At 42.8% G+C, this 15,927-nt stretch overlaps 1 protein-coding gene across 1 annotated transcript in view; it reads left to right on the top strand.

The window, feature by feature from the left end:
• Positions 1–6,486: 6,486 nt before the first annotated feature.
• Positions 6,487–15,927, top strand: part of Synpr (synaptoporin) — a 352,659-nt gene continuing 343,218 nt past the window's right edge. Inside the window, exons 1-2 of the mRNA XM_059274572.1 lie at positions 6,487–6,504; positions 6,624–6,689. Of these exons, the coding sequence (XP_059130555.1) occupies positions 6,487–6,504; positions 6,624–6,689 (84 nt within the window). The remainder of the gene's footprint in view (positions 6,505–6,623; positions 6,690–15,927) is intronic.

Genomic DNA, 15,927 nt, shown 5'->3' with positions numbered 1-15,927 from the left:
CATTGTATGAGAGCCATTTGGAGATGTTTCAACCTGTATGGTCTTGCCCTTCTGCTTATTATGTCCCTTGTCATGTTTACTGAGAGTTTCTTCCAGGGCTTGCAAATTAGCACCTAGGGTCTGTTCTAGGGAGTGAACCTCCTCTCTTGCAAGGGACTCCAGATTTCTCATGGAATCATGGAAGTTTTTATGTTCTTCTGAAACATATGATTCCATGGACCTTATCTTATAAATTAATGGTAATCTTTCTTCCTTATATGTAGCTTGAGTTTTCCTGCCTGGCCCACAGTCAGGACAAGTCTCTCTCACCTGCCAGTTCCACAGCCACTCAGACCCGACCAAGTAAACACAGAGACTTATATTGGTTACAAACTGTATGGCCATGGCAGGCTTCTTGATAACTGTTCTTACAGCTTAAATTAACCCATTTCCATTAATCTATACCTTGCCACATGGCTCGTGGCTTACCGGCATCTTCACATGCTGTTTGTCATCATGGTGGCTGGCAGTGTCTCCCTGACCCAGCCTTCCACTTCCCAGCTTTATTCTCCTCCTTGTCCCGCCTACACTTCCTGCCTAGTCAATGGCCAATCAGTGTTTTATTTATTGACTAATCAGCAACACATTTGCCATACAGAACATCCCACAGCACTTCCCCCCCCCTTTTTTTTCAAAAAGGAAGGTTTTAACCTTAACAAAGTAAAATTACATATAATTTGGAAATTTGGGTGTAGCTTCTTTTGCTACTTCCTGCTGGAGGGGGGCGCTGTATCTTATGGGGACACAAAGAAAATTTTAGGATCATGGAGTAGTCCATGAGGCTGTATCGTCTGAGCCAGTTGCCTTGAAACCATTCCAGATGTTGGATCATCTGGGCCATGGTGTCATCAGAGACCTTTCAGGGGGTCTTGGCTGGTCAAACCTGATGTATCTTAATCTGGAACAAACCCATAGCCTCTGGCTTTCTGTGGGAACAAAAGCAGAGTCTCTTTTCCAAAGTAACATATCCTTACATTCAAATTTTGAAGTCAAGGTATCTTTAAAATATACATTTTGGCATAACTCAACAGCTTTTACAATCAAATGTTTTTCTGCAGTTAAAAATCCCAAAGACAACACAATCCAGATTCTCTGTGTAATATTCATCTTTACATGGCTTATTTTTTATATTAATTTTACTGTCTCTTTAAAGACTTTATTTTTTAAAACTATGTTTTTGTTTCTATAACTCTATATATCACCTTTTTTGTCTCTTTCAAGCCTACGTATCTTTTACACACATTGTAAACTATTACATCTGAATCTGTCTTATTGTGAATCTACTGCTTTAAACTGCAGCAGCTGTGGCTGCTGGCTCTGTCCACCTCAGCTTCCCAACATGGCGGTGGTACTTTTACCGCCAGCTCTGGGAGCCATCGTGGGTCCATGCCTCTATCCAAGCAGCATGTAGCCCAGAAATCTCTTTGCTTTGTACCAGCAAAGGCTAAATCCACCATGCAGCTTAATGTGCCACTTGCAGAGGCCTCATTCTCACCATACGGCGGCAGATCGAGCAAGCATGTTAGGAACCCGCCAGTAGCTCAAACCCACAGCTGCCTCTCATTTGAGAGAGACAATTAGGAAGCTGTTTTTAGCTCCGTTTTAGAATCTTTTTTCTCAGTTTTCAGGTGGAAACTCTTGCCACCACATTGGACGCCATTTGTAGCTAGAGTTTTCCTGCCTGGCCCACAGTCAGGACAAATCTCTCTCACCTGCCAGTCCCACAGCCTCTCAGACCCGACCAAGTAAACACAGAGACTTATATTGGTTACAAATTGTATGGCCATGGCAGGCTTCTTGCTAACTGTTCTTACAGCTTCAATCAATCCATTTCCATTAATCTATACCTTGCCACATGGCTCGTGGCTTACCGGCATCTTCACATGCTGTTTGTCATGGTGGCGGCTGGCAGTGTCTCTCTGACCCAGCCTTCCACTTTCCAGCTTTATTCTCCTCCTTGTCCCGCCTACACTTCCTGCCTAGTCAATGGCCAATCAGTGTTTTATTTATTGACTAATCAGCAACACATTTGCCATACAGAACATCCCACAGAACTTATATAGTGTCTGAGTAGCCACAACTTCACTCTGGAGAGTTAGTGTTCTATCCATTAAATATTCATATTTATTATCAATAAAATCAATTTTGGGTACAAGCCTGTTTTGTAAATCCTGGTTAGCAGATTCCAAAGAAAGAATCTTTTTATGTAAGCTTTCATTGCTATTTTTTAAAGCCTGTATCAGTCTCAATAATGACTCATCTTTGTTCTTACTATTAAACCAGTATTTGAGCACTATGTGAATTATTATGATGAATGCCAAAATGGAACGTCTACCCACTACAGTAAACTAATGATATGCATAAATGATGTTACATATATCCCATCAACATTAATCCTCCCATGTAATTGTTCCATTTTCAGACTGGCTAATATTTTATCCAACAAAGACCAATTTCCTTCTGTTGTACAGATATTACCCAATTTTTAATGTGGAAAAAATTTTCTCTTTTAAGTAGTTTTTCCCTTTAAAATATCTGATATCTTAATTGATTTACCAAATCTGCGTAGAACAGTAGAAATCCGAGGGAATTTCAAAACAGCTACCTAGCATGGTTGCACAGAGAGAGAGAGAGAGAGAGAGAGAGAGAGAGAGAGAGAGAGAGAGAGAGAGAGAGAGAGAAGCATAGCCACGAATTCTGGCTAAAAGCTGAAATCTAGCCACATGCTCCCGCTTGAGCTGATTCTAGACTGAGCTCCAGCTTCCTTAAGTTCTGACCACATGAGTTGATGATTAGCCAGCAAGCAGCTCCAGCTGCAGCTGCATGTAGCTGCTGTAGCTACAGTCAAGTGCAGCTCTGACTGCATGCAGCTGGACGGGTAGCTCCAGCAGGGCCTGGGGCCTGTAAACTGTGGCCAAGCCAGGCCTTGAAAAACCTGGCCTGTGAGGTCACCAATGGTTTTTAATGAATTCTTGCCATGTGGGCACCAAATGTAGATGAAATTCTAAACAGTCTTATTAAATAAGAAACACAAAGCCAAATACAGAGTTAAAAGCCCAAAAGATCAGAGCACTAGCCTTTAGCTTACCACTTGCTGTTGTCCTTCCCCTGAGAGAGAGACCTTCTCCAGTGTGACCTGTCTTTTTATTGCCTTTCTATTCTACCTTCTCATTGGCTCTGAACCCAACCACATGATTTCCTTGTCACTGCCTGTCTATACAGACCTCCAGGTTTCTATGGTTTGTACTGAGATTAAAGGTTCAGGTCACCACTTGGATGTGTCCTTGAACACACAGAGACTCTGCCTGCCATGTGATCGGATTAAGGGCGTGTGCCACCACCATCAGACTTCTGCTAAATGACTTGCTTATAGCTCTGATCCCCAGGCAACTTTATTTATTAACATACAAATAAAATCACATTTCAGCACAAATAAAATATCACCATAGATCTGAGAGAATAGGTACAGTAATCATCCTTCATTAGTGCCAGGTTCTTGACTCAAATGATCTGCAAATCATAAATATTTCATAAGTACATAATCTTTCCCTGTCTAGAGATTCAGATTTATAGATGAACTCATGCAAGTTACCTAGGGCTTGGTATGCTATCTGCAGAGAAGGAGAGCAGGCTGGGAGATGGCTTAAATGAAATACAGGGAACAGTGCAACAGTCTACCTGTAGCAGAAACTCAATTGATACTATCAGGACAATTACTATCACTAACAGGAGATATTGTACCCCTTAGGCTCATTGACAATTAGAAGAGCAAAGATAATGTTTTAGAATGCAGAGACAATAAGGTCAAACTGACCTAATGTGGAATCTGGGTTTCCCTACTTCACTGTGTGAAATCGTTTTAATCAGCCAAGGTTAATTGTAACAACAATAACAGCAAAACCCTTTACTATCTCAGTTCTTTAGAGTTCCCAAAGCATTCCTTATTCAGCTTCATATTTACCAAGGCTCAGTTGCAGCTCTGTTCTACATCAGCCTTGTGTGGGAACCCAGACCATCAATGGTGCCTTTATATAACTCTTCTTCCCCGCCCTGCTTTTGGTAATCTAGGGACCAAAGCCAGGCCCTTGCATATGCCAGGAAAATGCTCTACCACAAAACTGTCTCCCCAATCTCTATGAAGAAATGATATTCATCATCATTTAGTGTTAAGAAATAAGCCAAAGAGTTGATTATATAAAATTCTCCAAACTTCTCCCCCAAAATTTATCCTCAGAAAAAATACATATTGTCTCTGGAAGTCACATGGTTACTCCTGGACCAAAAAGGAAGAGGCATCCTAAGAGTGGATGGTGAGTGCTACAGTCTGGACCTTTATATGTTCATGGTTGCTTTTGGGAAGATTCAATTATTGAGAGAATTGAAATATGAGATATTGTCCTATGCAGGCTATCTACAAAATCTACTTAAGTCCTCATAATGCCTAGCCACAGTCAATATTCAGTATTGTGTGTTCTATTTCACAGATGAAAAGAAACAGGTTCATTCATGTGTTCATAAACATACAATTCAGGACACTAAGTACTAAATAACCGATTATGTTCTGCCTCTTCCACACACCCTGTAGTTGCATAGAGGCTTCTTTTTCAACAATTGTTTCCACTGTTTTAGAGGCTATCTGCATGTAGGAAGAGCAGTAGGAACAAAGCTGTGGCTGCAGATGGCGCAACTGGCCTGTTGGGGTTCCCACTCTTCTGATTTCTAGTTGTTCTTTAATAAAAATCCATTGACGGGGTTGGAGGTGTCTCTCTTAAAAGCCTCTTCTCACCCAATTTTGGGCTGAGGTCTATTCTTATAGATTGCAAAATATTTCTTTCTATATTTATTTTCTCCACTCCTAAATATTAAATACACCCCTCACATATTTCCACACACTCCAAGCCTTTTTGGCAAATCTTCGTAGTAAACAGATGGACTCTCTGTGTTGCTGGGAGACCACTTCATATGTAGAATCCAGTCCAAAGGGAGAAGAAAGGGCTGCATAAGGTGATGGATTTGCGCCCTTCTCTCCCTCTTTCCTGTCTTCTCCTTCCTCCAGGTTTTCTGTGTCTCTGTTTTTACTTGAGCTCTGGCTCATTGCCTGCAAGCTGAACAACACTGAGCAGGTCACTTCGCCTCAGCAAGCTCCAGTTTCCTCACCTCAAGACTGAGAATATTACTATTAACCCGTGGGTGTTTTAAGAATATTTAATGAAATGATGTCTGTCAAGCTCTTAGCAAGGTGTTTTCTTGATTGACAGAACTAAGTTGTTGCTGTTTATTATATTCAGCAAGGTTGACCCATTAAGGGGTGGGGGTGAGCTACTTCTCATTAAATTCTAAGCAGAGTTTGACTCTGGTTGGGGTGGAAACTGTTTCTTATCTATCATTATTTTAGGGGGGTGCACTTAGGGGATTGACATGTAGTTAAAAAGAGACCGTATATAGGCTTGAAATGTCCTTTAAGTTCAACACCAGTTTAGTCCTTCACGTGCTGGTTCTAATCACCTGTTTTCTACTTTTAAAACAGGGCGAATTTGCTATGGACCTCACACATGGTCAGGAAGATGACCTACCTGCCTGGTACCCGGTGCTATAGTCAAGATCAGTTGATTCCGGTTGGAGCACTCTATGCTGATACCTCTCTCCCACAAACACTCTCTCTCTCTCTCTCTCTCTCTCTCTCTCTCTCTCTCTCTCTCTCTCTCTCTCTCTCTCTCTCTCTCTCTCTCTCCAGCCCTCCCTCTCTCTCACCATCGAAGTCACTCTCCAGTCTACACACCAGTTTCCTCCCCAACCCCTGCTTCCTGGAGGGGAAGAAGCAGTGACTTCAGACCCCAGATTCTGAAATAATCTAGCCACAAGGAAGCCTTTCCATGCAGGCTTTGGGTAATGACTACAGTGATCGATGGTTTCTTTGTCATAGAGAAGTCATCAGAGTGAGTGCATGTCTCCCCTGACAGTGGGTCTTCTTTTCTTACTGGAAGCCTCTTGCAGCGGACAGCCTTTTTGCTGAGGATATTAGCCTACTGTTGCCAGCCAACAGCCCCAAAGTTTCCCCGGAGCCCAGAGCTGCGCGCGCTGGGCCTGGACCAATGTGAGCGGGTTGTGCTTAGCCCACCCGGCGCCCTCCCCCGTGGAGCGTGCTGCTGGCCAATGATAGCCTGGCCCTGACTGCTTGGCTCTCTCTCCTCCCCTGTTGCTGCTCCCCTGCCCACTCTGCCCCGCCCACCCCTCTCCAGCTCCGATTGCCTCCCGCAGTGCTAGCTCCGGGAGCGCACAGCGCGCAGCCCAGCCTCAGCGAGCGGGCACCAGCAGCCGGCGCTCCCCTCCTGTGTCTCGGGTCAGCTGCTTGCGGCCTGAAGTGGCTTCTGACCCTGGCGACCGCTGTCAGACGAACTTCATCCCTTCAGGGAATCGGTGCGGGAGAAGACATAGCAAGGGCGAGCCATGGACCCTGTGAGCCAGGTAAAACTGAACAGGACAGGCAAAGCTGCTGGCCTAGGGTTGGGGAACGGCCGGGGGCAGGTGTCCCCAGCTCTCCGTTCATACTTTTTTCTTTATCTTCTTGTCTTATTCATCTGTAGCTGGCCTCGGCGGGCACCTTTCGGGCATTGAAAGAACCCCTTGCCTTCCTGCGAGCTCTGGAGTTGGTGAGTAGCTGGGAGGCAGCAGCTGCCAGGTGGAAAGAGGTCAAGTGGGGCGCTCTCTGCCCAGGTCTATTCACAGCCTGGGGTCCAGCCTCCTTCAATCCTGCCTGCTCCCGAGATGCTGTTCCGGGACTGCTAGGTAGGGTGGAGGTCACACTAGGATTCCAGAGGGAATGGGAATGCATTTGTTCAGGAGCCAGAATCACTTCCCTTAGAAACAAGCTGGCCAGCAGGGGCTGGTGGGGGAGGCGGGGGCGGGGGGGGGGGAGGTGGGAGGTGAAGGAGAAGACTGCTGGGCGCTCTGGCCTCTGCCCTGGACCCCTGTGAGCCTGAGCCCATGCGGGGTTGGTACCCAGGAATGCTGTTGGAGAGCTGGGAGGACTTGTCCAAGCTGGAAAAGTTGGTCAGCACTGGAACAGCGTCTGTTCTGGACGGGGATACTCACAGCTCTGAGATCACTGCTCTGCTGGAAGCTCCAGCTAGAGGGAGACTCCAGGATGCTTTAGTGAGCTTATAGTAGACAGGACTTCCCTAGTATCATTTCTCTACCATGAAGACTCCTATTAGACTCTTCTGGCTTTTCCCAGGCGAATGCTTAATCAGCTTTCTTCCAGGGTTGGGCTGTGGGAAGTTATATAGCTCCTCTGGTGTGTTTCTGTTTTAAATACCTACCTCAAGAGTCCTATGGTAATTTGTCTGTAGACAGGAGCAAGATACAAAAATGGTTCCTCATGAGGCCTCATGGGGCAATGGCAATGTTGTTGGCTGGAATGATAGTTATCAGAAGTGAAGTCTGTGGGTCACACATTTCTTCTTGCTAGAGCTCTGCAAGGCTAGAGAAACCATCTGAACAGAAAGTTCAAAGCCCGTCATGTGGCATTAATCACAGGCGCTAACACTGACTAGCTAGGAAATTATGTAAGAGCCTGTTCTGGGCTTCAGAGGTAGAGACAAAGCATGTGTCTGGATTTGACTACAAATTTTGACTATGATATAAACATGCGTCACTACTCCAGAGAGTGTAATACAAGTTTATATCATAGTCTCAGTGATCGCACCTGCCCTGTGCACTGATCTAAACAACAGTGCCTGATGGGATAATCAGTTTAACCTCTTCAAGAAAGTTCTTTAAGAAGGCTCCAGCTTTCAATTGGCTCTTCTGATACTGTTTTCCTTTTACATTTTTTTTTTTTTTTGTGTGTGTGTGTGTGTGTGTACACCAAGGCCATTGTGCACATGTGGAGGTCAGAAGACAATATGAGGGTTAGTTCTCTCATTCCACTTATGTAGATTTCTGGGATGGAACTCAGATTGTCAAGTTTGGCAGCAAGGGCTTTTATCTGTTGAAAGACTCTGCCAGTCTTAGTATTGCTTTGTTGTTGCTGTTGTTTGGTTGGTTTTGTTTTTTTCCTTGTTGCCAAGTCCAACAAGCTATGCTATTCTCGCAGCTGAAAATCTTTTAGTTGTCTTCCTTAACCTCCCCCTGCGTTCATTCACTTAGCCATCCACCCAGCTCTTCTTGTGAAGGAGTGGCTTCTTAAAAATCAAACAGTGCTCCAGTCGCCAGCTTATTTGACCCCAAAGCTCAGGAACCTGAGGCCACTTTCTGATACAACCTGTAACTATCCCACATTGTCATTGACTTGAAGTATCACTCATTCTTAAACTAATTTTTGCCCTTAGTCACAAGGTTTCTGTTGATAAATTTCAAAGCCTGGTCAGTCTGAGAGTTTGCTTAGATCACAGCTTTCTAGACACTGAATTGAAGCAAGAGGAAGCTTTTTGTCAACCATCATTCTGAACAAGCCCCTGTAGGTGATTCTCAGATGTGCCAGTGCTGATGAAACACTGCGCTTGGGTACACGCTGTCTCTTCAGAACACAAAGGCACTGTTATTTAGCTCTGTGAACATTTACATCTCACTTTTCACACTATAGGCCTAGGAAAGATGTTTGTCTTTTTTTTTTCTCAGCTGAAATGTTAACTTCTCAATAAAGTGTGTCTCATACCCCCTCCCCCCATTTCTGACCCCCAAACTGAGTGATTTACTCCATTTCTGGGATTCTGTTACTTTTGATTCATTTATTCGTGAGAAGCATCACACTGTATTTCATTTTACTATAGGTTGTTTTTCTTGAGAGTGCAGGATTACAGTACTGGACAGAGGAAGAGACAGTACCCACCTGTATGAGGACCCTGGCATGTGGAGCCTGGTGACAGTAACATCAGGTGGAAGTGCACTCTCCTAGTACAATGGAGTTTGTCTCATCTCTGTATCTTTCACTAGCCCCATTCAGAACACTTGGTAAACAGCGAGTGATCTGAAACACTGTCCATTGGTAATGACAGAGTACTTAAAATAGTCCAGGTTCTCTGTTTCTGTAGAAGTTGACAAAGTGATAGAAAGTAGCTCTGAGGCTGAGTCTTCAATCTTTAAACTATAATCCTTTTCAGCATTTATCTCACAGAAATAAAAGTCCATATAGAAGTATATGTCCCATAGTCCACTTTTGTTTTTATAATATGTTTTTTTTTAATAATAATTCGCCTTAAATTGCATAGCTGTTACATCAGAGATTTCTTTCTCATAGTTCTGAAGGCTGGAAGTTTCAATCACAGGCTGGCAGATTCTGTGTCTGGCAAGGGCTCACACTCTGGTTCACAGATGGCACCTTCTCTCTGTCCTTATCTGCCCTTTGTAAGGGCACTAATGCTGTTTATGAGGGCTCTTTCCTTGTGAGTGACTCATGTCCCATCTAATACTGCCATTTGGGGGATTCGGTTTTAACATGTAAATGTTGGAAGATACATACACATCTAAACCACAACAATATGTTCAATGGCATCTATTGCAACATCATTTGCAGTTGTAAAGAGTGGAAACAACTAATAAATCCATGTAGAAAAATATCTCAATGTGTAATTTGTGTAAATGATACTATCATTAAAGATAATCAATTAACTTAATATTCATTTACAATCAGTTAACTTAATATTCATTCACATGGAGGTTGAGGCCTATAATCCTCATTGATACAATTATTAAATGTCAAAAAATGAATCCAGGCATGGTGGTATACAACTGTACTCCAAGCACTAAGGAGGCTGAGGCAGGAGGATCAGCCTGGGATACAAAGTGAGATTCTCTTTCAAAAGAATTCTTAAAAATAGAAAAGAAAGAAAGTAAGATTTCCTTCCTTTTTAAATATTTCTTAAAACCTTAAACAGAGAGGAACAATATTCATTCTGTTAATCAGTGTGTAAATGATGTGTTCTATCAGATGTGCGGGGTGCTTGCACAGCACAACATACTCTTTACAAAAAGAAAATTGTGTGTGTGTGTGTGTGTGTCTGTGTGCGTGTGTGTTATATGAACATAGAAGGAAGCATAACAGTATATACAACTGAAATATAAATAGTGATTTCTTTTTACAAGATGCAACTTGGTAGTCAGTGATAGAGAGTGGAGCAGGAAAGTCATGAAAATCAAAATTGCAGACATATCACTTGTCTACAGTTATACATGTGAGTGATTCTTAGGAACTCATGTTAAGTGTTTTTTTTTTTTCTATGGATGGACCATTTGAATTGGTTGGCATCCAAAGGCATCCTCTACTTTGGGGTTTATTGCCTTAAGGGGAAGATGCACTTCATACATTCTTTCCTTATGGAGAGCTTGTGGATGAGGTAAATTTAAAGTCTTAATAGCTCAGAAAAGCATGGAGGGAAAAGCCTTAACCACTCTCAAATGTCCCTGGGAAAGACTTCCCCATCCTTTATCTCTACTTAAACAAGGTCAGGGGACTTTTACAAACCCTTCAAAACCAGAGATTCAAAACAAAGACCTGACTCTGGTAGTCTGTTTCATTTATTCCCGGATGAGAAATTATATGCTGTAAATCTCTTAACCCACTGTTTGGAAATGTTATAAAAATACTTTTAATTTATCCAGTTTTTATATTTTCAAAAGCTATGCACATATTACCCTTTCTTCTACTGGTCTTTCTTTTTTGTTACTTCAATACTGCAAATAGTCCTCCTCCTCCTCCTCCTCCTCCTCCTCCTCCTCCTCCTCCTCTTCCTCCTCCTCCTCTCTCTCTCTCTCTCTCTCTCTCTCTCTCTCTCTCTCTCTCTCTCTCTCTCTCAACATGTGTAAACATAAACACATTATTTCTTCTGCTATTTATAAACTCTGGGTTTGCACCATGGAATTCATGTGAAGTGGAAAGTGGACTCAACATGTTCGTGTTGCTCAAGACACAATAATGCTTCAAATACTAGCGCTGCTGGAGCAGTCCTGAAGGACTACTTTCCCCTGGTGATGCTGTGTAGTTTGACTAGTCCTCTAGAACTATTCTATGTGACTTGACTAGCCCTCTAGCACTGTTCTGTGTGGCTTGACTAGCCCTCTAATACTGCTGTGTGGCTTGACTAGTCCTCTAGCATTACTCTGTGTGGCTTGACTAGCCCTCTAATACTGCTGTGTGGCTTGACTAGTCCTCTAGCATTACTCTGTGTGGCTTGACTAGTCCTCTAGCATTATGCTGTATCTCCAGAGTCTGCCCTTACGGAATCAACTTGCCAGATTCCTCTAATCCTTATTCTTTGATATCCATCTCTAATTTCGCTATAACATGTCTACTACTCTGGACTTCACATTTCTTTCTAATTTTTGTTTCTGCCCCTCCACCTTCCTGATGAGGCCACCCAATCCAGATATGCATGTGGTCTATTTAGATGATCATACTAGCATTTATATAATTTCCATTCCTGAAGCTAAATTCTAAGCTATATTCTCCAAGAAATATCACACTTGTGTCTGCTTTCTTGCTATCAAGAGACAACACACATAACTCCTGCTACTGGTGACAACCAATCGGTACCTATGACAGAATGTAATATAATGATGTTATATGAGTAAGAGAAAGATAATCACACTCCTCTGCAAGCTTCAGATGAAGATACATCTCATGTGTCATGTTGTTTTGTATGACATCATTTCACCTTGGGGCTCAGGGATGCTAACTAACTCATCGAGAACAAAGCCCCTGGAAATGCCAAAGCCAAGTCTTGCCAGCCTCCCCTCGAACTGTATCTCTCTAAATGCTACAGTCTTCTTCCTCCCATGCAGCAGGCCCTCAGTGTCTCCAGTCCCAAAGTTTCAGAGAAGACTTAAAAGCCACTGCTATCGTACTTCGTGTTTTTTATCACTTCCATCAAGATATATAATTGAGACCTTTTCTGAAAGTTCCAAGGAATGTCTGCTTTTAGAGAAAATTCAATAGATATCTGTTGTCTTTCATATTTGGCTTCATTTCTGCTCATTGTTAGTTAAGTAAGCAAATTTTATTTAAAATCATTTTTTTTCACATAAAATGTCCACAAAAGTCTTTCATTATAAAGTCAACAATCTAATCACATTTTATTGTCATCCTTTTGTTTTGCATACAATAAGCAACTCCCTTTTCCCTCTGATATAAGCAAGATGAAGAGTGATAATGTAAAACATCGAAATCCAGAGTGGCAGTCTTCCATTAAGGGTCTGATGTACTTAATGCTAAGTTAACATGTATTTAATTATAACCTCACCTCTGTCAAAATTGTGTTCAGTTGGACTATGAATGGATGCATGCATAATGCACAGCAGCACCCTAGAATTCAGCACATAAGGCTTCTCTGAGTTTACTGAGGCTGCTGGCATAAGGGCCCATCAGAACAAGGAAGAATAAGAGAGTGAAATTCTCTCAAGAGGATTCAAATCTGTCCCTATCACAGGTATAACGTGAGGAGGAAAATAGTCATGCATTAGTTTTTAAATTTCTAGATATGCAGAGTAGATGTGTGCAGGACCATGGCCTTCCTAATGTCTTTATCTTCTATAGGCTGTACTTCACTTCTGTTGCATTTGTGCGTGTATCTTTGATCCCTGGTGCAGCCATATCTGATGAGAATGGCTAAAGTCACAAGGCCCGCACAGCTGCTTGACACAGATCCAGCAAAGCTGAGCCATGTGATGGCCGCCATGTCACTTTTGGTCTTCATCTCCACACGTTGCATATTTGGGGGACTTTTAATATTTGTACTATTTAAGGGTATTGGGTTGATGGGAAATCATTTATGCCTTCTCCCAGGAGTACTGCTTCTAAGCTTCCCTAGGAAAGTCCTGAGCATACTACCCCTCCCTCTTTTAGGGAGATATCCTTATCTACTTGAAGGTCTTCCTGATGCCTTGGAGGTTGTGACACACATACACAAGTCAGAAGTCTCTTTATGAGATATTCTTGAAACATCTGCCCCTGCACTTACTTAAGAACAAGATAATTAAAACAAAGTAAATTTTAAAAAGTCAACAAAATTTGGTGGGCTAGAGGAGTTGGCCAAAGATCAGATTACAAGCCTCTTCTCACTGTACACTCAGGCGATTATGTGGCACATACAGCAACAAAATTAGACATAGAGACTTATATTGATGGGCAAAGGATGGTGTGGAAGGATGATAAAAGAATGAGGTGTCAGGAACTCTCTTTCTTAGAAAAGTTAGCTGGTGCAAGGCCACAGTGGTGTCATATGACCAAGAAGCCAAAGAATGCCAGGATTAAGAATATAAATAAATTCTATGAAGAAAAAAGAAATGTAAAAAATTGTATTATGCCACAATTGAATACTAACTGCAGCAGCTTTGGCCTGAGGATTTTTCTTGAGCACTCTGACCATTAAGAGTTAATACGCCAGGCGGTGGTGGCACACGCCTTTAATCCTAGCACTTGGGAGGCAGAGGCAGGCGGATCTCTGTGAGTTCGAGGCCAGCCTGGTCTCCAAAGTGAGTTCCAGGAAAGGCGCAAAGCTACACAGAGAAACCCTGTCTCAAAAAACAACAACAACAACAAAAAAAAAAAGAGTTAATACACTGCTCAGGACATGGCAGTCTGCCAGGGTTGGTTTGGAGGTTTTCTTAACGTCTAGCATCCTTGAAGCCACAGAACTGCCAGTCCCAGAACAGGCTATCATATGCTTCTAGATTCTTAAAAATTGGGTTATGGGGTTGATGAGTACTAATGGTTATAAAAGATAACTGTTTACCAATGATGATTAAACTTGAGAAAAATGATTGTAAAAGATAACTCTGTTCTGTCATGGTTTATCAGTGATGACTAAATGGAAGTGGAAGTGAAACACATGTCCAAAAACAAAAATGAAATGATCTATGTTTTGAAACAACATGAATCTATCCATGTTTACTGAATTCTGCATAAATAAAAAAACGCCTGACTATTAGTTAGTCAGGGTCCAAGACTGCCGCCACCTCCTTGGCCTGGCTCACTCCTTCCCTCGCCTACTCCTTGCCTCCTCTCTGGAGCCTGTCAACCACAGGTGCATGTCCCCAGTAGTTCCCTGTGTTAGCTTAGCCTTCCTGTGAGAGTGTTTCCTCACCTGAACAATGGAGAGAACCCCCCTTGCATGCCTTCCACAGTGTCAGAAATTTTAAAAGAAATAATGTGTGTCCACAGTGAGTGAGTGGGTGAGTGTCCTGACAGTGACGGGTGCTTCTGATGGTGACTCCAATCACAGAGGGCTGCTGGATGGAGGATGTGCTGAGGTCTGAGGTATGTGAGCTTGAGCTCTGCTCCCCACAGGGCTGAGTCCTTCTTTCTTAAACAGCCTCCCCCTTTTAGCCTCTGCTTCAGACTCCTCAGAAGTTACAAGAGTGAGGGAGGATCAGACCTGGAGGATGACTCAGTCAGTAAAGTGCTTGTTCTGCACTTTGATCCCAGAAGCCATGGATATAGCTGGGCATGGTAGCATGTGCTTATGATCCCAACAATGGGGGTTGGAAATAGGAGGATCCTTAGGGCTTGCTCTTCAATCAAATCAGCCTCCCTAACTGGATGAGTTTCAGGCCATGGAGAGATCCTGTCTCAGAAGTAAATAAATCAATAAATGTGAATGATGCTTAACAAACAAATATACAAGATTGTCCTCTGGTTCCCACATGCATGCACGCACACACACACACACACACACACACACACACACACCATTCATGGACAAGTACACATACACACATGCAGAGACATACAAAAGAGAAAGTTGAGACTAATTCATCACCCAAACAAACAGGCACACAGGAGGGAGTCCAGATCACCCTTCCCTCTTCTATCTGAAGCCCGTTTCTTGCTCTGTACATGTTTTTCACTTCTTGGACATTTGGCCATTCAGAGGCCCTGGTGATGATTTCTTGCTAAGCAGGTGGCTTTCTAACATGTCAGTTCCTCTGTTTGGACCATTCCATTTCCCTTCTTACCCAGCCCCAACTGGGTAATGAATTATTTTTTCATTTGGGTGTCAGCATGGATAGGAGGCATTGTTGGGAGATGCTGACTTCTTAAGGAGGTTTACAGCATACTCCTCAGTGGTGAATTTGCATTCTAGCCAAAGCAGACTGTGATCATATTCATCTGCTCATTTTAAAGATGTAGTGCAGCTCTTGGTATACAGAAGGACTGACTCCAAGAACATCTGCTAATCCTTCTATAGCTCCCAGGCCCTGGGGGCTACTCAGTATTAGATGGAAGAAGCAAGAGAAGGAGGGAAGAGAGAGACAGACTGGAGGATGAATGAGTGAATTCTAGAGAACACGGGCCTTCATGAAATCTGTTATGAAGAATTGTAAAGACTCCATAGAAGTATATATTAAGCTGTTAGTCTTAGTTGGAAAAGAGATTAACTCAAATAAACTGAGTGAAATGTTGAAGAGGTATAGTATGGACATTCTCACCAGCTAGTAACAGAAGAGAACCCTTATCAAAATAACAGTTAAGGGCTGAAATAGGCCCAGGCTCATAGCTCAGTGTTCAGTGACCTAAGCAGCAAGAGTCCTTTAGCAAGGTGGCGATCATTGCAGTATTTCAGACACTGAGCTGCTTTCCCTGTCCACATATTCTGTCTGGTTCTTGTTTATTCTAACCAGGATTCTCATCTGACACCCTGGAAGATGGAATGCAATTGCCTTAGCTGATCATTTTTTTAAGTTTAACCCAACTATCAACGGCAGGCCATATCATAAGCCAATAAACTAGTGTATGAATTCATTTCCCACAAGCCCAGTGTCCACAGTTATTCTGTCACTTGTGGCTTGATTTTAAAGGTTCATGAGAGTCAATCCATTCTCCTCTAGACCATCCTTTCCAATGGAGTAGTGGGAGGGACCATCTTTAAAGTTATGAGCACAACAGGCCCAAGA

This window comes from Peromyscus eremicus, chromosome 9 (genome assembly GCF_949786415.1).
Source record: "Peromyscus eremicus chromosome 9, PerEre_H2_v1, whole genome shotgun sequence".
In the NCBI taxonomy this organism is placed as follows: domain Eukaryota; kingdom Metazoa; phylum Chordata; class Mammalia; order Rodentia; family Cricetidae; genus Peromyscus; species Peromyscus eremicus.
The sequence above is the reverse complement of the archived record's forward strand: the minus strand, read 5'-3'. Positions and strand labels throughout refer to the sequence as shown.